The sequence below is a fragment of the Salminus brasiliensis genome, chromosome 1 (assembly GCF_030463535.1).
Source record: "Salminus brasiliensis chromosome 1, fSalBra1.hap2, whole genome shotgun sequence".
Taxonomy (NCBI): Eukaryota; Metazoa; Chordata; class Actinopteri; order Characiformes; family Bryconidae; genus Salminus; species Salminus brasiliensis.
This window is the reverse complement of record NC_132878.1, coordinates 17947434-17972084: the sequence shown is the minus strand read 5'-3', so window position 1 is coordinate 17972084 and position 24651 is coordinate 17947434. Positions and strand designations below refer to the sequence as shown.

The 24651-nt window shown below is 40.4% G+C and overlaps 3 protein-coding genes across 3 annotated transcripts in view; 1 reads left to right on the top strand and 2 right to left on the bottom strand.

The window, feature by feature from the left end:
* Positions 1-9263, bottom strand: part of ttc33 (tetratricopeptide repeat domain 33) — a 40444-nt gene extending 31181 nt beyond the window's left edge. Inside the window, exons 1-2 of the mRNA XM_072673824.1 lie at positions 9183-9263; positions 7337-7558 (exon numbers count right to left, since the gene is read on the bottom strand). Of these exons, the coding sequence (XP_072529925.1) occupies positions 7337-7557 (221 nt within the window). The 5' untranslated portion in view covers position 7558; positions 9183-9263. The remainder of the gene's footprint in view (positions 1-7336; positions 7559-9182) is intronic.
* Positions 9264-11065: 1802 nt separating this feature from the next.
* fbp1b (fructose-1,6-bisphosphatase 1b) lies at positions 11066-16404 on the top strand. The gene is made up of 7 exons (XM_072693345.1): positions 11066-11278; positions 12936-13098; positions 13385-13477; positions 14201-14341; positions 14643-14780; positions 14916-15035; positions 15874-16404. The coding sequence occupies exons 1-7, from the start codon at positions 11109-11111 to the stop codon at positions 16060-16062; spliced, it is 1014 nt and encodes a 337-aa protein (XP_072549446.1). The 5' UTR covers positions 11066-11108; the 3' UTR covers positions 16063-16404.
* A 3638-nt stretch (positions 16405-20042) lies between these two features.
* Positions 20043-23613, bottom strand: LOC140550013 (procathepsin L-like). The gene is made up of 8 exons (XM_072673813.1): positions 23596-23613; positions 22766-22912; positions 22304-22426; positions 22056-22208; positions 21673-21897; positions 21392-21560; positions 21149-21266; positions 20043-20427 (listed from the first exon to the last, which is right to left on the bottom strand). The coding sequence occupies exons 2-8, from the start codon at positions 22892-22894 to the stop codon at positions 20328-20330; spliced, it is 1017 nt and encodes a 338-aa protein (XP_072529914.1). The 5' UTR covers positions 22895-22912; positions 23596-23613; the 3' UTR covers positions 20043-20327.
* Between the last annotated feature and the right edge of the window lie 1038 nt (positions 23614-24651).

Genomic DNA, 24651 nt, shown 5'->3' with positions numbered 1-24651 from the left:
GCGTCATATGATATTCTGGTGACTCAGGCACTTGCGTCTTTGCTTGCAGGCTCCAGAAGTCGTGCAAGACTGCCGAACCAGCGTTTTAATTAGACTACCCTAATCTCCGCTACATAGATTCAACAAGCTAGCGATGAACAGCTGAGAAAGTTGGAAAAAGGCTCTTAACATCATTACTGAACAGATACAGAAAAGTAACAAAGGTTCTCGCCATAGATTCCCTTCCTTCACTGTTCAAATCATCACGCTAATACAGTGGCAGAGTATTTGAAACTAGATTGGCAGCAGCCTACAGCACACTATTATGTGGTTACAATTAAAATGCTGTTTAACCGCACCATTTCAAAACACGGTTCACGCTGGAGTACAAACTGGAAATGTGGTAAGAAACAGAAGTACAAAATCTTACCACTTTTGCAAACACATTGACAATAGACATAAACAGATGACTAGAGCGAAACATGTCACTTGAACCGCTCACAAACCCAATCTTTGGGTACTAGAGTAATGTTAAGTCTGCAGACAGATGGTGAAGCAAGCTTGGCATGTTTGTTATCTTGCACAATGCACTTTCACAAGTAACAACTCCTCTGTACTGTAAAAAATACTTTATATGCTTCTTTAGACCTCAACTAAATGAAAAAAAAATGAACCAGATGTCCAGAACTGCAACTCTAAATACGTATGGACAAATTGTGTTTCAGTGTTTCATGTGTCAGTGGTGCATAAGGCAGCATCATGACCCCCTAAAAATAAAATTCCTGCCATTCTGCAGTAACTTTACAGAAGAAGGAAAAAAAACGATTAACTTCGAACATAAGTCAATGTAAAACTATTTCTATCCAAATCTAAGTAGTTCTGTCCATTCATCAGGAAATATTGATACAATGTAAACAACAACTGGCAGATTTAAATAAAGTCAAAACGGGACATTCCCAGTCAGTTCCTAGTCACTTACATTGAGAAAGGTTAGCTTTTGCTTTGAGAAAAATGCAATGTAAATATCTAGCACCCTCATAAGCTCTAAAATAAGGAGGAGTTGGAATCAGAAGAAGCTAAGGTTGCCCTTTTTGCTTTCACAGTACAGTGGAGGACCATTGCAATGCTCAAAGTGGTTGGTGTGGCACCATAGATAACTCCACTACCTGCCAGTGAGCTACAACACCATGTGGGAGACTAGGGATACATTTTTGGTGTGGGTGACTATGCAGCTAAAATGCTATAAAGTTCAACTACTTTTCAGTTGGGCAACATTTGGCGAGCCATTAGGAAGTATAAGGCCAAGAAATCTTCTGCAAAGGGCTGTTTCAGTTCAGCTACCATGTGAGTGAATCTTAGATTCAGTAGAGTTGGATCTTGGATTGCTACCCAAAACGACTGCCATTGGAATGGCAACCATCTACCATCTACCATCTACCAACCATCACATTCCTTCCCAACTGCTTAATCTAGTACATAATCTTGATCTACTTAGTTGTGTGCCTGTTCAAGATGGGTTTGCTCAACTTGTGTTATGTTATTTTTAGTTACATTATATTGTGTCAACCAAAGAACGTTTAAGTCCCAATTCCTGTCCCCATGCTTTTAGGTAGATTCAGTCCAGTGGATTTTTTTTCTTGCCAGTTATTTACTGTTTTTCTTTTTTATTTTCTAATCAAAAATAAACTAAATAAACTAAAACGAAAAAAAAGAGTTTAAATACAGCTTCTGTTTGGCTCTAGGTTTTGTCCCAGCATTATACCCCATCCCCAAAGTTCTCCAGCTTTACTGTTTCGGTCTTGCAGCATCCTTGGCCCCAGCCTTGCTGTAGAGGACGCCTCAGGCTCCAGCTCTTGTCCCGTCCTAATTTCAGCTCAAGTTAAACCTAAAGTGGAGGCTGAGGAGCTGGCATTGTCATAGGTTCTGTTTTCTCTTCTTTCACGCTTTTTCTTTGTTTATGCTACACGGGTCCTACAGGGTTCTAGTTGTTCTGACCATTACCAGTCTGCCACCATCCTGACCCTCTAATCCATGGTCCTTGAACTCCACTCTCTTGCTGATCCAAGGATTACTTCAACCCCTACAGCCCATTCGGCTGCCAATGCTCCATTGGCCATTGTCAGTGCTGTCTCTCGGACATCATCTTCTATATCAGAGGTCACCAATAGGCACAGTCCTGGTCTGGACCTGGGCCACAACCTATAACCAATGAACTATAGATTTTTGATTGGCAGATTATCATTAAGCACTTTATTTTAGGATGCACTTATTTTTCAAAAACATTTAATTTTTAATTTTATTGGAAAGGACAACATTTACTGAATTGTAATTGTAATGTTACATTTAGTTGTTGCCTACATAAAATCCCCCGCAAAAGCTATGCTACATGTCCAAATGTCTTCAGACTTCCCTTGTAATGAATGTATTCAGCTATTCTGAATGGCACCTATTGCTGACACAGATGTGCAAACGCACACACAGCTTGTCTAGTCCCTGTAGAGAACCACTGACAATGGAATATGACTTTCTTTTGAGCAGATAAACAATAACCTAATTCCAGGTGTGGAATAGGGGGGTTTTAAGCCCCCCAGTATTGAGCCGTCGAGCCTGGGAACTGTGGTCTCTGGAAAGATGGTGCTCCGTTCAATACTTTTGGGAGGAGTTAGAGAGTTGTAGGCAAGTGATCATGCAACATCCTGACCTCACTAAAGCTCCTGCGGCTGAATGCAATCAAATCTTCACAGCAATGCTCCAAAATCTAGTAAAAAGCCTTCCCTGGAGAGAAGACAGTTACTCCAACAAAAGCAGGATAAACACTTTTTAACACCCTTGATTTCAGAAGAAACAATGAATGAACAGGTGTTTCAATACTTTTGTACATATTGAGTATTAGATACTTGGGTAATATTTAGCAGTACCCACACAATGAACAAGTATATTCCAAATAAATTCTATAACTAATAACATTCATAACGATTTTAAATCATACTTAAAGGATGAATTTGAGCCTGATATGTCTAAAGTATATCAGATTAATTAAGTGACTCAATAAAAGTTGACAATTTCCAAATGAGAGGTACCTAATGTGCAACACTACTGGTATGGTAAAGGCTCTACCAGCTGTGCTGTGACAAACCTTTCACCAAGAGCTCATGAATCCTGCACATAAATTGTTACAGCAAGCCACACTTCATCTCTTTTATGTAGTCTAGTCCTGTGTAAAATGAAATTGATGGACTACACTGCAAGAAACAAGGCACTCAATGTGCTTTTCAGCATTTCTGTGTTCGACGTTTCTCTTAGCCTGTGTGAGATATGATTGAAGAGACTCCTGACCTCAGCTGTGTTAATTCCTCAATCTGTAAAAAAAGGCCCGTATTAAAATGCATGCAATAGCTCACATAAGTGTGTGTTCTATCAAATGAATGCTGACAGAAGCATCCTAAAAGATGATGCGCTGCTAACAGAACAACAAAACAGGCAAACACGAAATTCCAACAATTTCTCTGACATACTCTATAAAGTACAGAGCGTTAGGTGTTTACACAAATCAGCAAATTGCATGTATAAAGCGCTTGGATGAAGTTTACACCCTGAGGATCACAGGTAGTCTAATCCCTGCCTATAGACCGCTTTCCAGTAAATCGGAGGCACCGCTGGAGTCTTTCAGCTTATGACGTGAACAGGTTTTGTTTTGCATGTTCTAATTCGACCACAGATGAATTAGAACCACAGTTCATGGAGTTTTTCTGGTATATGATAGCATGGCTATACTGAGGCAAGACCAACACTCCTTTCAATTTTCCTTCGTCTCTTTCTCTAGCTAATCCTGGAGACAGAAGTCCCTGTTTTTTGCTCAGCAGCTCAAAAAGGCCAGGGATTAGGGGCCAGCAACCCACACCTGCTGTTTTACGTAGCATATGGAGCCACTCTTAGCTTTAGGAAAACAATACAGACAAATATATAACAATGATAATAACAATAATATTGTTATATAATTATTATAATAATTTGTTTATGTTGTAGCCTCATTCTTGCTACCATTGTTAATTTTGCAAGCAAATAGCAAAGAATTCTCAATCTCTAGCCAATTAAAGTTCATTGTCCTGTGTCAGGAAATAAATAAATAAATAAATACAAATAATAAATAAATTAAATAAAAAAAGAATAATAAAACAGCAGGAATACTGTACAACAACGTGCGACATTAGGCATGTACTTATCCTGTTAGCACAACTTACAATATTATAATGATATTGTTTTAAGAAGAAACACCATATGTGTAAAATGAATATAATGTGAAATGGCAAAAATGTGTTGGTGGTTATAAATGTTATGATTTCTGTTTTTTAAAAAATGGCCCTGATGGCACGGTGTAAACTTGAAAAGCAATCTTCATCAATGTCCCACATCTTGCTTTGATTGACCTCATTCTTCCCCTAGGTTTTTTTTTGTTGGGTGGATGGTTGACCCTTTATACTCATATACTATTGCACAAAAGAATTAAAGAATATAGAATTTTACAGTACGCTGTGAAGGTGATCAGTCCAATAACCACCTACAAACAATAAAAGAAGCATGATATCACAGTGTTATCACAAAGTAGGAGCTTACAAAGCAGCTCTGTCCATAACATGGAATAGCATATTATTAGTTAATATGCTATTTCATGTAGCGAGTTACTTACGGGCAGTCTTTTCTATATAGTCCACACAGGGATATGATCATACTTCTTACACGAATACAAGCAAAGGTATAATGACCCTAAACAAGCACATAAATGTGTACATGCCAATGAAAAAACCTACAGCACCATCTGCTGACTGCCCACAGTAACCACTACCCATAACCAAACCTCAGCCAAGATCCACCACATATAATTTTATCCTACATCTTTAAGCCATTTCGTTGCTGGGAATGATTTCACTGTTGCGTACTGGGCCAAACTTAGGCACCTGGTTAAGTAGGTTAATGGTTCACAGATGAGAAGCCAGGAAGGGGGGCTGTCAGCTTTTCCTGGTTCACATCTCTGAACCTAACTCACAAAACAGATTTAATTCTGCAGGAGACACCAAAACCATTTTCCTCCCACAAGTGATGCACACTCATGCAAGTCATCACTTCCAGGAAAGCCCAAGCTAATGACAAAGATGTGCCTGAAGATTCAGCTGCATGCTGAGAGAGGATTACAAAGCAGTATGGAAACTAGATCTTGTCCTGGTTTGTTCACTGACGCACTCAAAACAGCTGTGCGCTCCCACACACAGACACACAAATCTACAGTAAGTATATAAATACTGTTTTTAATGTTGTCAGCCAAAACATTAGCACTGACCGGTGAAGTGAAAGACATCGATTATCTTCATCTACAGTGGCATCAGTCAACCGGTGAAACGGCAACAGGGTCATGGGCATCTAAAATTTGTTGATGTGATCCATAGAGGCCCCACCTCACAACTTACAGGACTTGGATCTGCTGCAGGTCTTCGTGCCAGATACCGCAGGGCGCCTTCAGAGGTCTTGTGGAATCAATGACTCAAATGCTTAGATCTGTTATAATGGTACCAGTGGGATCTACTCAATATTAGGCAGCTGGTGCAAACATTGATCAGTTGATCTGTGTATCTCCTCCCACAAAAACCTTGTATCTCCAAAATAACACCTTTATAGGACAAGGGAAAAAATCTGAAAGAACTGCCAGATTAAAAGAATGTCTAGGAGTGTGAAACAGAAAAAAAATAGAGATCTTATTATTAACCAATGTCATCCGATTTTTTAATACAGCTTAGCTACATTAGATGTTAAAGAATTGCCTGTGGCTCACCTTAACGCAAAACAAACAGATCACACTACAATAACACACACGTATATAGTCAACCATTTTAGTGCATGCAATAGCTGCTCCATTTTACTTGACCTCAGGTCACTGTTAATGTCTGTTTAAATCAGAAGCAGCACATCTCACACCATCCCATGAAACAGTCCTGCCTTTTGTTTTGTTTCTGTTTTGGTTTTCAACCAGTCGTGACTCAACAGTAAAAAAAACTTTTGTCTTTTGAATAATGTCCTTTTATGGAGCCATTAGAATATCCATCCATCCATTTCAATTGCTTCTTTCTCAGTCCAGACTCCACCTGCAATCATAACGCCCAAGAATACATACCCCCTTACCGGGCACTATGTCTATTGCAGGGTACCACACACAAAGATACACACATACTCACACCTAGGGCAATTTCCAATACCCCATTTTCCTACCATGTGTGGTTTTGGGAAGCGAGAGGTAATTACAGTACCTGGAGGAAAACACTCAAGAACAAACCCCCTGGAGCTTTGCGGCACACACACACGCACACGCGCACGCACACGCACGCACACGCACACGCACACGCACACGCACACGCACACGCACACACACGCACACACACGCACACACACGCACACGCACACGCACACGCACACACGCACACGCACACGCACACACGCACACGCACACACTAGTTGACTGCCAATTACACTGAAATAGGTGCACTTTGTACATTTCCAATTACAGACCCATCTGTTGCTACACAATTTGTTCAGCCACTTTCTACCCCATCCATAAATGCAAAAGTGATCACCATAAGACCGCCAAAACCAGATATTAGTACCACACAGTGTGGTAAAACCAAAATTATGGAATCAGGATTTTAAAAGCATGTGTTATTAGTACCAGGGTAACAGACTAAGATGCTAGTTGTAACAGTTACTAAAAGGTCTAGTGATGCCAACGAACCAATGAACCCAACATAATTTACTGACTTATTGTAAGCAGACATATCTAAACTATCTGCAGTAAAATACATATGATTGGTGAAAAGAGGCTATTAAACATGACTAATTTATTTAGTAGTGTGAAGCAGTGTAGAGGCTGTCTTTTAGTCTGGCTAACCCTTACTGTAATGTGGTTACATGTTTTAAAATAGTGCTGAATTACAGCCATCAAGAGGGGGATTCAAAAACACGGGAGTGATTCATGGGACTGATTCACTCAACTTAGTGATTGAAACACAATGATGAAGTATATTTTAAAAAATGTACAAACGTGGTCTTCAGGGAAATTCTTTGGGTAAAGCTTTGAAAATTCACTCCTGACATTGCTTTGGGAATACATAAAGATGACCAAAGGTGTGTTCTATATAATTGTTTAATTTTACTTAAACAAAGGCTGTCCCCTACAACACATGGTACACCTATACCTTCAATCCAAATCTCAACTGCACTTAAACCTTAAATCTTCCCTACTAAGTAAACCTTCCACTGTATCCCCAACAGAGGAATCTACTGTAGAAACACATACAAGTGGACAAGTACACACCTGCCCTGCTCAGCCAGCAGTGCTCCCTCATCCTTGAGCCTCTTACTCTTGGCTGCACAGTCCTCCAACAGCACCTCCCGCCTGCGTTTGATTGCGTGCAGCCAGTCCACTCCCTCCAACTCAGCATCATCCTCCACCTTTTCAGACTCAGCTTCAAACTGCTGCACTGCTGCCTTAGAAACCTTCTCCCCAATCTTCCTCTTCCAGCCAAACGAGGCCATTCTGCCAAATAAGGTATTTTTGTTTATTTGTTTGTTTGTTTATTTGGTTTTTTTTACACAATTTACACACATTATCACTCGTGTATCAACGTTTCACACTTTATTAAAAACATTGTGCATCGCCAGAAGTCCCAGAGAGCATAATTTGCATAGCTTTCTTTGGGTGCAAATGGACCTTCCTCTCCCCCATGTTGCTAGATCTTGCTAGATCTTGCAGTTAAACCCCATTGACATCTGATCTCTTCACCAGACTAATATCTGGATTGTATCCAGAGAAGATGTCAGCCACATGCATTTACACAGACTAAGGCAGACTAAAATCTGATCGCTGCGTAAGATGAAATATTCAAATTTACAAATTTCGTGACAATTATTACTGGTGTTTTGGTTGTACTGGGAGGGGTTTCGGTTGTTGAATGCGTCCTGAAGAGGCTGACGTGTTTACACTGCTATAACATTTGGCTCAAACCACCTCCTGACGTGGTCAGAGTGCTCAAATGCCTCTTGGGCGTGTTAACGTTTGCATTTTTTTGTGGCTCGGCCTTATCCAGATGTAATCCTGATACTCCAGACGCATGAAGTGACTAGTTGTAAAACAGGGTCTTAGGGTTCTAATCCAAACGTGTTTTGCAGCAGTTCGAAAAGAAGGCTTCATGTGGCTCAGAGGAAACACATGCTAGTCTTCACCCTCCCAGGGCTGGTAGCACAGTACGATGGGGGAGAAACTGCATATGACTCAACTAAAATAACCTGGAAAAATAAATAAACAAATAAATACATAATAAACACCCCATAACCTGTTCACTAACTACATGGCTTGTTTTTTGTTGTTGTTGTTGTTGTTGTTTTTATCAAGCATCACTGGTATTAAGTAATATCATCAATATCATTTAAAACTACTTTAAAAAAGTACAAGAACTAGTACTGTTATTCATTCCCTTAATTTACCAATTTATTAAATCCAGGGACAATTTATAAAGTGGAGGTAATGGTTTATAAAATAAAATAAGGGAACTGAACCAGCTTATGTCTCTAAATATTGCTTTTCTTCGTTCATACTTCAGGGCAGTGGTGGGCAGCTCCAGTACCAGGAAAATCAGCACACTGGACTGCACTGGTCTGGACCTCAGCTGCCTACCCCTGCTTTTGGGGCTTCGTAGCTAGCAACATTTCCAACCCCTTAGTTAGCACCAGTATGTCCTGCTAGATCAATGGCAAAGCTACATAATTAAATGAATGGATTAGCTAGCTGACTAGTTCAGTTCAAATGCTGAGTAATTTAGCTAGTGCTAGCTATCTGCGCTAAAACCATTAACAGGCCAAGCTGGACTGTCGCCTGTCGTACAGTTCAGCTAAAGATTAAGGACATTCAAGACCTGCCTGATTTACATACACAGTTTATTGCCATTTACTGCACTTTGCTGTGGATAATGCTGCAGCACTTCTAGCTATATGTGGGACATGTAGGGCGTCTTTAGCATGACCCCTACAACAGAGCAGCTCCGACTCTGATTATTAAAGTTTACCACATAATTAAACGGACGACCGCAATAAAAGAATCTAGCACGGGCCAGTAAATAGTGTTTAGGCAATTTACCCTTGAACATGTCGGCTAACATACTCACATTATACTGTGAAACCGAACTCAGCCGCGCCATAGACTCACCCGGAAGACCAGCACGTAAACAAACCCCTTAAAGGGACAGGGTGACCGAGCTGCGCACCGACTTACAACGCGCATGCGCGCCAGTGTTACACACGTGTGCACGTCCTAAGGAAGAAGTCCATGTGTTTATAGTTATTTTTATATGCTATATAATAATGTCAGTCACTTTAGCAGATAGCCAAGATCTGCATCACACAGTCCACAGGTAGGAGGGCACTTAATCACACTGACAGATTCGTAACGAAATGTTATTGAGCATTGTTTGTCAGTTTCAACAGAACTGTAAGGCTTTGAATATTCTCAGCCTGTACAGACCCTACAATAAATAAATGAATTTGCTTAGTTGCTTAGTTTTTCACCAGTTTATAGGCAGTAGAAAACTCAGAAGTGAGTATTAAACCAAGTGTGAGTATGTTGCTGCTTGGTGATGAGTGGTGCATGATCAAGATTTGTCAATTTGAGAATAAATAATAATAAAATTGCAGGTAATTCAATGCCAAAGTAAAAGTCAATGTAAAAAGGTTTTATTTGAAGCATTTCCATTGATCCATTCACCATTAAATTCTGACTGAATTCTGTTTTGCCAAATTCACATTATGTCAAAAATCCCATTTTTTGGGGGGGTGTGGTATCCTGTTGGTGGTCCTGATATCATCACTATGACACTATGGCTCTATTCACTGAAATTCTACATTGGCCCAGTTAAATATTATATGTATATAGGTATGCAGGTCTACAATATATTTGTATCTTTTTCCTGAATAGGCAGATTCCTTTATTGTTGTTGCACAACGAGTACAACGCAATGACACTTTTTTACAGATTGTACGTCACTCTGCCTAACCTTATTATACATTCACTTGGGTGACTTCAGCCTAGATTACTTTAAGCCAGCACAAAAGCTCCCCTGACAAAGAATCTCACCTGCAGAGATCAGAGTCTAAGTAGGATGGTGTTGTGCAAAATCGAGTTTGTGCAAGACCTCAAAACTAGCTGACCTGTCCAGTTACGCCAGTCCTTTTGTTCTCAGTACAGACGTGCCTCTCTGCACAAAATAAGCACTTTGATCTAAAATGTGCACCTTGTCCTCGGGGGCTCATGAGTGCGAAGCATGCTGTTCGCTGACACAAGGGCAAGTGTTCAATCATGACAGACAATGGGCGAATCACTGGATCAATCAATCATGAATGAATCAGTGGTTGATTGTGTGAGAGATTGAAAGCGTTTATATGTTAACATGCTAGTAATATTGTATAGTTTGTTTAGGAGCAGAATAAAGTGTCTTTTGTGCAAAATGTGTCATTTTTGTTGGTTATTTAGCTTTTCTCTGTTTATTATAGTTATTGCATTTATTTTAAGCCCTTATTAAGCCCCTTGTAATATGTGATCTGAATGTGTGCACATTTTCTCAAATGATCACAGGGCATACAACAATAAAGGAAGTGTTGTGTCTCTTTTTTAGTATTAGAAAACACACTAATGCACAGAAATCTCCAGTTCCACATGCTGTTACATTTTACTACCCAACTTGAACACCCACACGGCACAGCTAAACTAGGGGCAGATTTTAATGAGTTATAAGCAACAAAGCCAAAGTCTCTGAATGTAACTCCTACGAGACATTAGGTTTGAGTTAACACAGCCACAGAACAACAAATGCCATAGTCCATGAACTTCGATCAGGCCAATATCCTGCTAGACCAGATATGCGTAAAAACCCTCCTCCTCTCGGAGTTCTGTCTATGATTGGTTTAACTAAACACACACCCCCTTCAAGGCCCTTCAAACACCAGCGCTGATCTTCTACAAGCTTTCTGTGATTCTACACCTGTGTGGTGCACCTGTAGCAAGACCTGTACACAGACCCCACAGCCCACAGCTCACAATGTCAGACCGTGGAGCCTTCGACACCAATGTCATCACGGTGACCAGGTTTGTCCTGGAAGAAGGCCGGAAAGCCAAGGGAACTGGAGAACTGACCACTCTGCTCAATTCTATGTGCACAGCCATCAAAGCCATCTCCTCTGCTGTCAGAAAAGCTGGACTCGCTAACCTGTAAGTTTCCTTAGTCTTACTCTGGGTATGTTTTTATGTTTCACAAATACAACTAAGAATAGTATGATTGAGATCAGGATATGCAGGCATGGCATCACTATTCTGATGGTGGTGCATAGGGGATGTCATGAGAGTATATATTTGCTCTGAAATCTATTTTACAAGAAAGCAATACATTATTACAATTAGCCTCATTTTCATTTAAGCACTTTTAGAAATGTACGGACCCTGCAGGAGTCAGGGTTTCTTCTGATTACATGTATCATTGGCCCAGACCCTTGATAACGGTTGGTTATTGATTAACACATTAATCAATAACCAAGTTTAGAACTAGAATATGAACAAATACAATTCAGCCCAGCAATTTCTCACAGTTTGATTGCTGTTACTGTACATTGGTTGACAATACCTTTTTAAAAATTATATTAATGCTTTTTTATTATGACCCATGTGCATTGTGGGTATCGCCAGAACACTGAACAAATTCAGTCATTATAAAATGTAAAATTTAGACCACTTAAAGTCTGCAACTACTATATAGAAAGTAGTGCACTTTTTGATTATGCTAATATCTCTATTAAGTATTCATTATTAATAATTGCTATTCATCTCATACTGACTGTTTATACAATCCTCATAAAAGCTACAAATGACAGTAATACATACTGCTTATTAGGAAAATGTCTTAACGCGTCATAATTTTGTCCACATCCCACCCTTACTTCTATGTATTTCAGACATAGCCTTTACAAAGCTGACCTAATCACTCTATTAACTATTACACATAATACTGATAGCTAAGCCAATGATTAAACTGTTGTAGCAGGATTCAAAGTCTCAGGTCTGCTTTGATAGGAGACTCAACAGCAGTGGAAGCTGTAATTCACCTACAGTAAATCAACCTTTTATCAGAAACCCTTACCATGTACAATTTATCTGAAAATGTTTGTGGACACCCCTTCTAATGAGCACATTAACTACTTTGCACCCATTGCTGACACAAATGGGCAAATCTGCACATACAGTTTTCTCTGTAGAGAAGTATTGGAAGTATTGCCAATAGCAATGATCTGTGGCGCAGTGGAACTGGGTTTTCTGAAATGCATTTACATTTATGGAATTTAGCAGATGCTCTTATCCAGAACGACTTATAAGGTTGCTCGTATCACAGAGGTGGGCCGATGTAGTGTTAGGAGTCTGGCCCAAGGACTCTTATTGGTGTAGCGCAGCATAGTCACCCAGACTGGGAATCGAACCCTGGAAGGCACATGGTGTTGTAATTCAGTGGCAGGTAGTGGTGTTATCTGTTGCGCCACACCAACCGGAATGGTGGTGCTCCATCCAATACTTTAGGGATCATCCAATACACTCTTTTTAATACCCGCGATTTCGGAAGAAACAATGGATGAGCAATGCTTTTGTCCATTTAGTGTAGTTAGACTTCAACCTGAACTGCAGGTTACCGTCACTGTCAGTTCTCAGTCTGTGCTCAGAAACTGACCATAAATGGAAGGCCAGAGAATGGCTAACAAAGATGGTGCATAAAAAAGATGAGCTACAATCCCTAACTGTGCTCCTACAAGGTAAACCAACATGAAAGGTGTTTCTAACAAAGTGTCCAGTTTCTCTGTCATCTCAGTCTGCCTCTCTTTTTCAGGTATGGCATTGCAGGAAGTACAAATGTAACAGGAGACCAGGTGAAGAAACTGGACGTCTTGTCCAACGATCTTGTCATCAACATGATCAAGTCCTCCTTCACTTCCTGTGTGCTAGTTTCTGAGGAGGACGAGAAAGCCATCATTGTGGAGCCAGAAAGAAGGGTAGGTGTGTTTGTATGTCTGGTGTGAGTTTAAAAGGATGTGGTTGGCTGGGTTCATGTGTATCAGAGGAAGCATTGTGTGATGGGGACTCCTAGCTACTGGGTTCGAATAAAGACTAAACTGGGGGAAACGTGGACTTGTCTGCAAGCAATCTTCTCTTTTTTAGCCTTGTGTGATTTTTAGCCTTGTGTTGATTTGATGCTACTTAATACTGATGCAGAAAACAGAAAAAATTATAAAATGGACAGCAGTAACTTTTTTTTTTCCTGTGTATTTTCTATTACAGGGTAAATATGTGGTTTGCTTTGATCCTCTGGACGGCTCCTCAAACATCGACTGTTTAGCCTCTATTGGAACGATTTTCGCCATCTACAAAAAGGTATTTCTGAAAGCAAGTCTAGACTGAAACTGGTAATCTGCAAAATGAGCCTTACAAATCACGCAAAAACCTGTATCTCCAAAAAGGCAAAATGCTAATTTACAAAAGAAGGAAAAAACCTTCTTGACTTTCTTCGGAAGACAATGTTAAAATATTGAATTCCAAGTCATTTCTGATCATTTCTATTGGTCCATTCGTCAAAACAACTGTGAAACGATGTTTAAAAAAAAACTTCCACATTTAAATTATATCAGAAATAAATAAATAAATAAATATATTGGAATAGGAGGTACAAGGTTTTTGTGTGACAGCGATGCTTAGTACATATTATGCCTTCAATGGTCTCGATTCTCTGTACTCTGTAGTACTCCATACACCCCTATTTGTACACTGTTCCTACCTGTTCATGGCGATTCCAGTATGTTCACTAACCCATGTTTTAGCCTAACCTCCAAAAACACCAGATGAGATCATGTTGTTATTGCTACCAAATTTTAGAACTCCACAAAATTTCCTTAATATCTCTTCACTTGTTATCTCATTTGTTATTCCTCCTGCTACCCAGTTCCATAGTGTTTTTCCCTCTTCATTTCTGCATGCATGTTAAGTATGATGTGTTTTGCCAGTTGTTGTTCTGTTCATGCTCCATGGTCCACTAGAAAGTCAACAGAATTTAATTAGAGGGTGTGTGTATGTGTATGTGTATGCTTATGCATGTGCCAGGAGAATGACAGTGAACCCACAGAGCAGGATGCCCTGCAGCCTGGTAGAAAGATTGTTGCTGCTGGTTATGCCCTCTATGGCAGCGCCACCATGCTGGTTCTCGCCACAGGCCAAGGAGTCAACTGCTTCATGCTCGACCCTGTAAGTCTGTTTGCCTTGGCTGTTCTTCAGTTTAACGTATTCAAAACCTAAATACAGCTTTTACATTTTATTGTACTTTTATGTCCATGTTGGTAGGCAGTTTTAATGCCTGCACACTAAACCTACATACTGTGGGATTTAATGTGTGGGATTTAATAGGACATAGAGTGCAATGCTGGTTGTTGCTGTGTTGCAATAGTTTTGTCATTATTGTTAAAACTTGAAATAAAAAAAGTACAGTTGAAAGATACTCTGCCAATCTTTAGTTAAAAAGCTACTTCCCAATCCATCTCCTCACCAGGCCATTGGGGAGTTTATTCTGGTGGACCAAGATGTGAAGATTAAGAAGAAAGGAAAGATCTACAGCCTGAATGAAGGCTACGCTCAGCATTTTTACCCAGATGTCACAGAATATCTACAGAAGAAGAAATTCCCAGAGGTAAGGGCTCAGTCTTCATCGCTCGACCAGTCATTACATTTACTTGAGTATCGTTCTGATGTATTGTGTTGAGGAGCTATCTTGGAATCAAGTGGTGGTTTATGTCTTTACAATTGTGTGCTGTTCCCTCTGCAGGATGGCAGTTCACCCTATGGAGGGCGCTATGTGGGCTCCATGGTGGCTGACGTTCACAGGACGCTGGTTTACGGAGGGATCTTCTTGTACCCGGCTAACGTCAAGAGTCCAAAGGGCAAGGTGAGATACCGGAGAACCAACCTGGTTCTTCAAAAATGGTTCTTAACATCTTATTTAAAAGGCATACACCTCATTAGCAAAACAGGTTCTTTAAGGAACCAAAGAACTTCTGAAGGCAATGAGATGGATTAAGTGTGGAGGATACTGGAATTGAGGCTCTGTTCTGCAAGAAGGTAGAGCTCCAGGAGCAGAACCAGCGAAGAAACATTTGATCAGGCAAAAAAGCACTTAAGTGTTCACTCAGTTTTTTGTGTTGTAAAACAGGAATATTTAAATTCTGTAAGTATTAATATCCAGCTATACATAAACGCTGTCCTAAAGAACCCTTAAAGAAGTTTAGTTAGGATTGTTTAATGCTTTTTAATTACCAAATGTATGAAAACGTGTATAAATGCTTCTTTCTGTACACATTAAGCAAATTGGGTTCTATATGGCATAGATGATTTGGCTTTTTCCTTGATACCAAATAAAACCCTGTTTGCTGCTATATGAAAATGCTATAAGATTTTTAAAGGGTTTTTAAAGAACAATACTACAAATGTTTTCCAACATAAAAAAGGACCATTTCACCAGACAAGGAACCATTTAGACAGTTCTTGGTGTTGTCATAAACCGATACCTAATCACAGTCCTTGCTAAAGAACCCTTAAAGAACCACATTTTTCTGGTTGTACTAAGACTGTGCTTATTTTATGCTTTTATTCAATCTTCTATTTTTTGCTTATAAATATGATTCCAAACTTTTGAATGGTAGTATACTTTTAAGCACATTTTCTCCCACTTTGAAGCAATGTTCTGATTAGTTTCTTCTTTCTATCTGACTCCTATCGGGCTTTAGCTGAGGCTGCTGTATGAGTGCAACCCCATGGCCTTCATCATGGAGCAGGCTGGAGGGATGGCCACCACAGGAGCCATGAATGTGCTGGACATCCAGCCGGAAACCATCCACCAGAGGGTCCCAGTGGTGCTGGGTTCCCCCGATGACGTTAAGGAATACATCTCCATTTACAAGAAGCATGCCAAGTGAAACATCCTCATGCTGATCAACCATCATCCACAAACATCCATGAACATCCAAAGCAGTGAGGCTGAATCCAAGACCAACACAGTTCTTTTTTTACCAGGACTAAGAAACAGAGCCTTTAGTACATGCAAGATCTGAAGTGTGACGTATGTGTGTGTGTGTCTGTGTGAGAATGCAAGCACTGATTATGTGTAGATGTACACCCCAGCCATGCAATGCAAACATGAGATATGTTTCAGCTGTTCACATTAATGAGCAGTGTCTAAGTGTCATACTTGTTTAAAACAGGATATTTTAAATAAAAAAAATAAATACAATAAAAAATGTAAACTCTAAAATATAAAAGTCTCCATTTGCTGTTTTCTTCACTTTAACGCTCTCCACTAGAGAGCGTTAAAGATCCTCTTTCAGAAAGAACCTCATGCACAATGGCACTTTCCTATCACAGCTGCTTTGCTGCTCTGATTTGTTAAATGCATTTTCTATTGATCTCTTTTTTCTTCTCAATAAAAAAAAATTCATATATTTAGCAAGTACTTAATTGGTGATGACTTTAATCAGCACTTTGTAATTCTGCAATTTTGACTGTGAATCTGCATCCAAATAAAAACATTACTGGCACTTAAGTCAAAACTTAAAACCTATCCATATTGGTTAGCTTTTGTAAATAGCTGAATTTCATGCAATATGAATTTTGATGGCATATTAAGTAATGCTTTTATTTTTATTTTTCTAGTTATGAAAAAAGCTTTACTGCAAGATGAAAAAGGAAATCTGCAAACTAAGTGTAGGGTTATATGACCAAAACTATGCATGTGTCTTACTCAACTAGGTTAAGTGCAAGTTTTTAAAAATGTACTGTAAATGTAATATGTTTATTACATATATATATTTTTTAAATAATGTAGCTGTTTAAGTGCCTGTTATGGCGTCAACTTGTTACCTGCCTAGCTTAGGCCTTGTTAAATGAGTAGCTAGCTAATTACTTGGATGCAACAAGTGGCAATAACTAGAGCAGACGTTGGATGCAAATGTTGTGTTACGTGCTAAGAAAAAGTGAGGGACATGGTTCTAAAGCTAACAAACTACAATGAGAATGTTAAAAAACGAACAAACTGAAATGTGACAAAAATGTATGTTGTTGCATTACCTCAGAGAGAATGACCTGCTAGCGAGCGAACTTCACCTTACCTACCTTACCTAGCTTCATCTCAGCTCAGTGGGTCATTAACAAGAATCAACAGGAAGTTGTTCTCTGTTGGAAATTAAATTCAGGGCCACTCAGCGGATGAGGAGTTAGAGCAGGGGAGAGTGGGGTTAGACAGAGACTTAGAATATCTGTCAACGTGACTTTCCACACACTACAATATGCAACTCAGCTAAAGATGACATGATGCGGGAAAATGCTAATCTGGCTAAAACTGTTGTTAAATAGGAGTTAAAGCCAAGCGTATGACTCCCACTCACACACTCTAAACACAACACTGTAAACATGAAATCAGACGCTCAAAGGCACAGGTTCAGCATTAAAGCCAAGCTAGACAGCGAGAACAGCAAGTCCATGGATAACGTGACTCAGCATCACACCAGTTGCATCCTGTCTTGGTTTGTGCTGAACGTGGACTCTCTCTCTCGTATGGATGTAGCTGAGAGTTCAGTTAAAGTGGCAACTCAGCCAAGATAGTGTTCCCCTTAGTTTACACATGCAGTTGTGGTCAGAGGTTTACATACACTCACCATGGACAGGAATGTCATGGCAATGTTGGACTTTCAGTTATTTATTATAGCTCTTTGTATAACATACATATTTAATCAAAATAACAGATTTCATTTTTGGAGGGGGTCTGAAATCAAAACAGGGTCACAAATTCATACTGCAAATCTAATATCTGGCCCCTTTACAAGTTGCACCTTGACCAGATGTTTTTGGTAGCCATCAACAAGCTTCTATCAGAATTCTGGTTGGATATTTGACCATAATGAATTTGACCAGTTGTTTTTCTGGCAGGACAGAGCCCACATATTTGTGTTGAGGTTGAGGTAAGGACTTCCCAAAAGCTTCACAGCCACCTTTAATGTGTGCTTGGGGTCCTGCTGGAACCATTTAGCTGATGGTTTGCAGTTATGCGTAAAAATGCTGAGGTAGCCCCCCCTTCTTCATTATTCCATCCATATTGTGCAGTGTACCAGTTCCACTGGCAGCAAAACATAAATTTTTCATCCAAACATGCCCAAATAGCTCAAACGTTGTCTCACCTGATCATAAAGGCTTTGTCTTTGTCCAGGTCTTCAGCTTGGGTCTTATTTGTGGATGGTAATCTCTCAGCCTATGGTGGTAAGCTTGCTTGACTGAATATAGTGACATTGGTTTTCCAGCAGCTTGCAGTTCATGGTAGTTATTGGGTTATTCCTGACCATTCAAACCTGTCTCCTATCACTGTTTGGGTTTTCTTTCAAACCTTGGTAAAACGGCTAAAACTTCCCAATATCTTGTACTTATGTCCATCATGATCCTGGAATCTGTAGATGTTTAGAAATGGCTACCTTAGACATTACTGACCTTTTACAGATCTGTACTGAACCCTTAGAATGTCCTATTGTATTGTATGTTGGTCAATCCAGTGAGTGCTATCAAACAAATCCTTTTTATGTGGGCACAGAGAAGCTACCAGCTGTAGTCAATCATGATCACTTTAAGAAGAACAAGACCACTTTAAATCTTGGGCACCAAATTCTTGTATTTATGTTTGTTAAAGATACATGCTGTACACTCATTCTGCCATAACATTTATGGACAGCCATGTATAAGTGCATGTAGACTTCTGACCTCAACTTTATGACATAAGGCTTGTGCTCAACGAGAAATACGCTCATTGAGCACAGGAAAAGACAATACTAATGCTGGGAATGGGACTCCTTTTTGTCCTAACAGTTTGTGACATGAATTCTAGAAGTTGTTGGAAACATTGTTCTGAGATTCTGGTCCATCATGCAATTCCTGCCAATGCTGCTAATCTCCTATTTAACCAGATCCTAAAAGTGTTCTATTGATTCAGAGCTGATGACTAGAAAGGCCAAATAGGACCTAGAAGGGATGGATGATGGGTTTTAATGGGCCCAAATTGTGCCAAGAAAACAATCCCTCCACCAGTTTGGATGACTTGTTGACACAAGGCAGGTTTAGTCCATGGATTTTAGCTTTGAGCACCATATTCTGCCCCCTACCATTTGTGCAGCTTGCCAAAATTTATAAGAGCTGCCTACATTTGTTCAGCTCACTTTTGGTGAACCTGTGCTCACTGCATCAACACAAGTGAAACCCCTTGTGCTCTTTTGCAATTCTTCCCTCTCAAGGTGGAAAGTGCTATGCATAATGAGAGCCGTTGTAAAGAGGGGCTGTCTGAACAACCATAGTCTATCAGCTTAATCCAATCTGGCCATTCTCAACAAGATGTTTGCAGCTGCAAACTGCCAGGGGTTGTTTTACACTAATGCCCTACGACTGGCTTTTGATAACTACCTAATGGAGTTAATATGATGTGTATAAAACTTTTTTTTGCTCAAGGTCATGTTTTTATTGAGCTTCTGGGAGGTCGTCCTGTGCACCTTCATCAAGGAGATGATTATGTCTAACAGTAGGTATATAGCCTTAAATATGCTCATAACTAACGAGCCAAAAAGGAAAAAAGGTCTCAGGCATCCATGTGACCAGATAAACTTGTACTGCAGTCTTATCAGAACACACAGGGACAGGCTGTAGCACTAGGAGTGACCCACCTTATCAACTTGGACACCATGTTCCAATACAAGCTCTTTGTATGACAATCATGCAACTCTGAATTCCCCCCCAAAAAGTGTGTCAAACCATAAAAAGTGAAACTGAAGTAAACTGAAGCCATTTACTACATTTTGTAGTCAGCCAAGCTGAAGGACAGCTCTTAGGTTAGATTAAAAAAGCTGCATATATAGGCCAAAAACATAAGTTTCATTTGTCAGAACACTTTAATGCAATATTTGCATGCCTGTATAAAACACAGGAAAGCAGGCAAACAAACCTACATTGGGAAAGAGTCCAGGTCTATTTACAAACATTTATTAAAACTAGATTAAAACAAAGCAAAAGAAATAAAATTAATTTTAAAACCAGTCCCTAAAACAGTGTTACCAAAACCACAGGTTTTGCACCAGGCCTGAAAGCAGTTACGTTCGCTTTCAGAGACCATCACCACAGCAAGAATGCGGAGTATTCCACAAACAGTCCAGCAGCGTTACACTAAAGGATAGCTGGCTGATGTTGCAATTCCACAGTGGTTCTGCCGATCTCTTGCCATGTAGATGTAGCCTTTGTCACCCCATTTCTCGCTCCAGCTAGACAAAGAAGGGAGAAGACAGAATTAAAAAGCTGCCCTCATTTTAAATGATCACAATACTCATTCTGACACAGGACAAGTTCTGCACAAGTTTCCTGCAAGTTCATGAGTCAAATACTCAGGAGATTGAAAAGGCCTGGTCATTCACTTTGAAGAACCTGAAACATTGGCATAAGACTTACTAGCAAACAACTTTACAGCACAACAAAATGTTAAATGGAGTTTGGCCTCATGACCTTTATGTAGCATTGTGACAATGGAAGGATTAGGCCTGCAGGCACCCTACATGCATCTGATGTTTGATAAACTTTGCTAAACTTAAAAAGTTTGATAAACTGGTCACAATTCACATTAAGAGAGGCCATTGCACCAACTGGTTGCAAGCTGAATTTCAGTTCTAGATATATACTAAATGTCTAACTAGAAGTTGGCTCAACATTAAATTCCAAAATCAATTAAGCTTAAAACTTAATTAAAACTTCCCACTTTTAAAGGTTGTGGCAGGACCTTTAAGGTGAAATGGAAAATGTCAAGTCTTAACTGAGCATAATAAAGCAGCCTGAGCACAAGTTCCAATCTGTTTTCTGCACAAAGAAAGAAGTGCAGCATCAAAAGCTGTGGCATTTCAGACTTCATAGTTGAGGGAGAGACAAACCCCAAGCTGTAAGTCTTATTCTGCTTGGCAGTTAAAGGCACAAGTCAACCAACACCAACTATACCTGTTCTTCACAATCCAGTACTTCTTTCCATCTTGATCAGCACCTTCAAAGCCATAACCAACCACCAGAACACCATGGTCCAGTTCATCACTGCTGCACTCCTTCTCGTAGTAGATCCCTGGAAAAGGCACATAATGACAGGTTTAACGAGTGCAGCAATATACCAATAAAAGCAATTGTAAAGTGCCGGTTGAAAGGCATTTGAAGCTGCGAGAGAGAACCCTAACCAGGCCATTAACTCACCAGACTGGTAGAACTGGAAGGATTCATGACCAGCGTCAATGGCAACCGATACAGGGCCCACAGCAGCAACAGCCTTCATCAAAGCACGCTCTTTACCGCTGGGGATGTCCACAAAGCCAGTGTCGTTAGCAGAGTTGAAGCTAGGGTCGTAACGGCATGGTTGGTCATCCTGCAAGTAGAAAGTTGGGGGTTGGGATATGGAGAACCAGTCAGTCGATTCAGATTCACACTGGCTGGACCAAATGGGTTAATCTTGCATGATTAAGTACACCTGAACTTACCTTTCCAATGTAAGGGTAGGATTCCTCAGAATCAATGCCACTGTTGTCCTTGACATACTGGAAGGCCTGGTCCATGAGGCCTCCATTGCAGCCCTGGTTACCCTCTGGACGAGAGCAGTCCACTAGGTTCTGCTCACTCAGGGAGACCAGCTTGCCAGTTTTCCTGAAGTGCTGGCCTTCCAGGGCTCCTGTACTACTGAAGGCCCAGCATGAGCCGCACTGAGCCTGAGAACACCAGACAAAGAGCAAAGACTTTACTTAGAAACATGGCAACAAATCTGCATTCCCAGAAGATAACTTCTACACTGGAAAGGAGCCATCCTTTGCATCTGCAACAGCCCAGGTCATAAAAACAAAAAAAAAAAAAAACCAAACAATTTTACCTGATCCTTCACTGGTGTGACATATCCCTTCACTCTCCAGTCCACCTGCCTGGGGACCTCCAAGAAGTTGGGCTCCAAGAACAGGGACCCTTTAGACTTCCTGTCAGGGTTGCTTTTGTAGCCATTCATCATCTGCCTGAACTCCTCATTGGTCTGTAGCAGGAAACAGACCAAATCACATCAGGTTAGTAAGAACTAGGAAGAAGTGTGGGTATATAAAGCCACTTTAGGTACACATGGCTTCTTACCATGTCACCAAAGTGATTCATGCCCAGGCGGTAGGTGTGCTTTCCCAAGGAGTGCTCAAGATTATGGAGCTCGATTTTCTTCAAGTTCTTCTCCCACACCATCCTTCTCCAGCCTTCCTCTTTCTGCAAGAAAGTACACCATTAAAGCAAATACATTAGCAAGTCACACTTGGAATAACTAGATTCTTGCAAGAGTACACAAACAGAATCTTTAGGATCTTTACAGAAAAACTTTAAGATTAGGGAGAAGAAACACTGATCACAAACCAATACACAAGCTTGCACCCAGCTTTCAGCGTTAAAACATGCAACTCCAATTCTCTCATGATTAGAAATAAAGACTGCAAGTGAGAGACCTTCAGTCGAGGTCAAGCATCATTACCAGCTATGCATGTTCAACGTAAACAAGGCCGAGGGAAGTACTAAGCGCCTAGCTGGCCAACCCGCGCATCTCCCACTCACCTCATGGTAGTTTTTACTGTGCCAGGACTTCCAGAGCTTCCAGTGATCGTCCAGCTGCCGGTCCAAACTGGGAGCAGTAAATCCGGTGCAGAAGCACAGAGCGAGGACGGAGGCCACGGTCATGAACATGACTGCACAGCTGCTGATCTGGGGACACAGAAGGGCTCAGAGATGCGCGCGCACTCCCAGTCAAAACGCTAAAAAGTTCCCTGCAAACAACTTTGCGGTGAATTCTCGCCTAACTTCGCTGTAATCGATGTAGCTAGCTAAACAATGAGGACCGGCTTTTTTGGTTGAGTACTGAACTGCAAAAGCTGTGCTTTACAGACGGATAGGTAGGCTATATTTAGCAGGACTGCTACCGTCGGTCACGAGACACGAGCGGCTCCCAAGCTGTGGCTCGTGGCCGAATTCCAAGCGGAAATCGAAAAGGAAAGAGGGAAGCCCACAGAAGCGCTTTCTACAGCCTGTCCCGCATCATGCAATGGACTAGCATCAGCTCACAGGACACTGGACGGCTTTTTCCTTTTTTTACGAATTACAATAAACTCATTCGCCCAGACAGGCCATGTAAACAAAGCGGAGTCTGCAGGTTCATGCTGCACTGTAGCTAATGTGGGCGCCGGTGTGTAATCCTGCACTGTATAAAGTGGAACACAATAATAAACATATGAAAACATGACTTTTCAGAGAGATTCTGACTTTAGCTAAACTAACAGCCATACAGCAACACTACCCAACCATGCAAAAAAAAAAAAAAAAAAAAAAAAAAACTTTTCAGACATTATGAACCTAAACACTGTTAAACCTCTTAGTAGTAAACTACTCACCTTGCAGGTCAGCGCACAAAAACTCAACTGTTGCTTTGTTTACAGCACCCAACTTTATTTAGCCTCCTGGGACCAAAGTCGATTTCTGATTGGCTGCTGGTGACGAGGCGTCTCTGTGAAGCCCCGCCCCCGAACAGCTGATTGCTCGTCACATGATCCCGTTATCCACCGGGAACACAGTGTGACGTGTGTGAGCAGCCCCCTGTTTTCGTGTTGTCTGTCTTTCTTTTTAACTATTGACCCTCATGAGTAGCTTCTTTGCTACTTTTGCCATCACCCTCACACATAGCTGACCAGTAACACCACCTGTTAGACCACAGCTACCCCTGTCTTTCTCCAGATAGTTATTAAACCCTGCTTTACACGCATAACACACTGTTCACCACCACTGTGTGCCCATACATGATGCACTGCTGTTGTCTGCACTACTGCACACACTTATATGAGCATTTCTTGCCCCTATATGATCTGTGTATTATATATACTGTATATTGTGTTTTTTTGTATGTAATGTTTGCATTCTCTGTATATTATATTATTGTCTTTATACAGTCTGCTGCTTGCTTGTTTACTGGGTATTTTATGTCAATGATATGTACATTATCTGTATATTGCATATAACACTAGAGAGACACCAATGGCTGGAACCAAATTTCCTATGGACCTAAGAATCCCACACAGCTGAAAATATGGCTTTAAAACAATGTACAGATGTTGCATTTTGGTTGGTAATCCAAGTTACAGATCCATCAAAAACCAACATTTGGTTGATATTAAGCTCCAACGTTAGACAGATGTTGAATTTTGGTTACTTAACATAATGACTTTAAACCAACAACGGATCAACCGTCTAACAACAGTACAATCTCATATATCATTTTGGCATTTGACATTTGGGAGATGTTAGATTTTCGTTCCTTAACATCACTGCATTAAATTTTGGTCACCTGATGTCACAACCTACATTCAACCAAATATTAAAATGACAAAACACAGAACTATTTACAGATACACCTGTAAAATGTGGCTACTTTAGAGCATTCAGGATTTCTGATT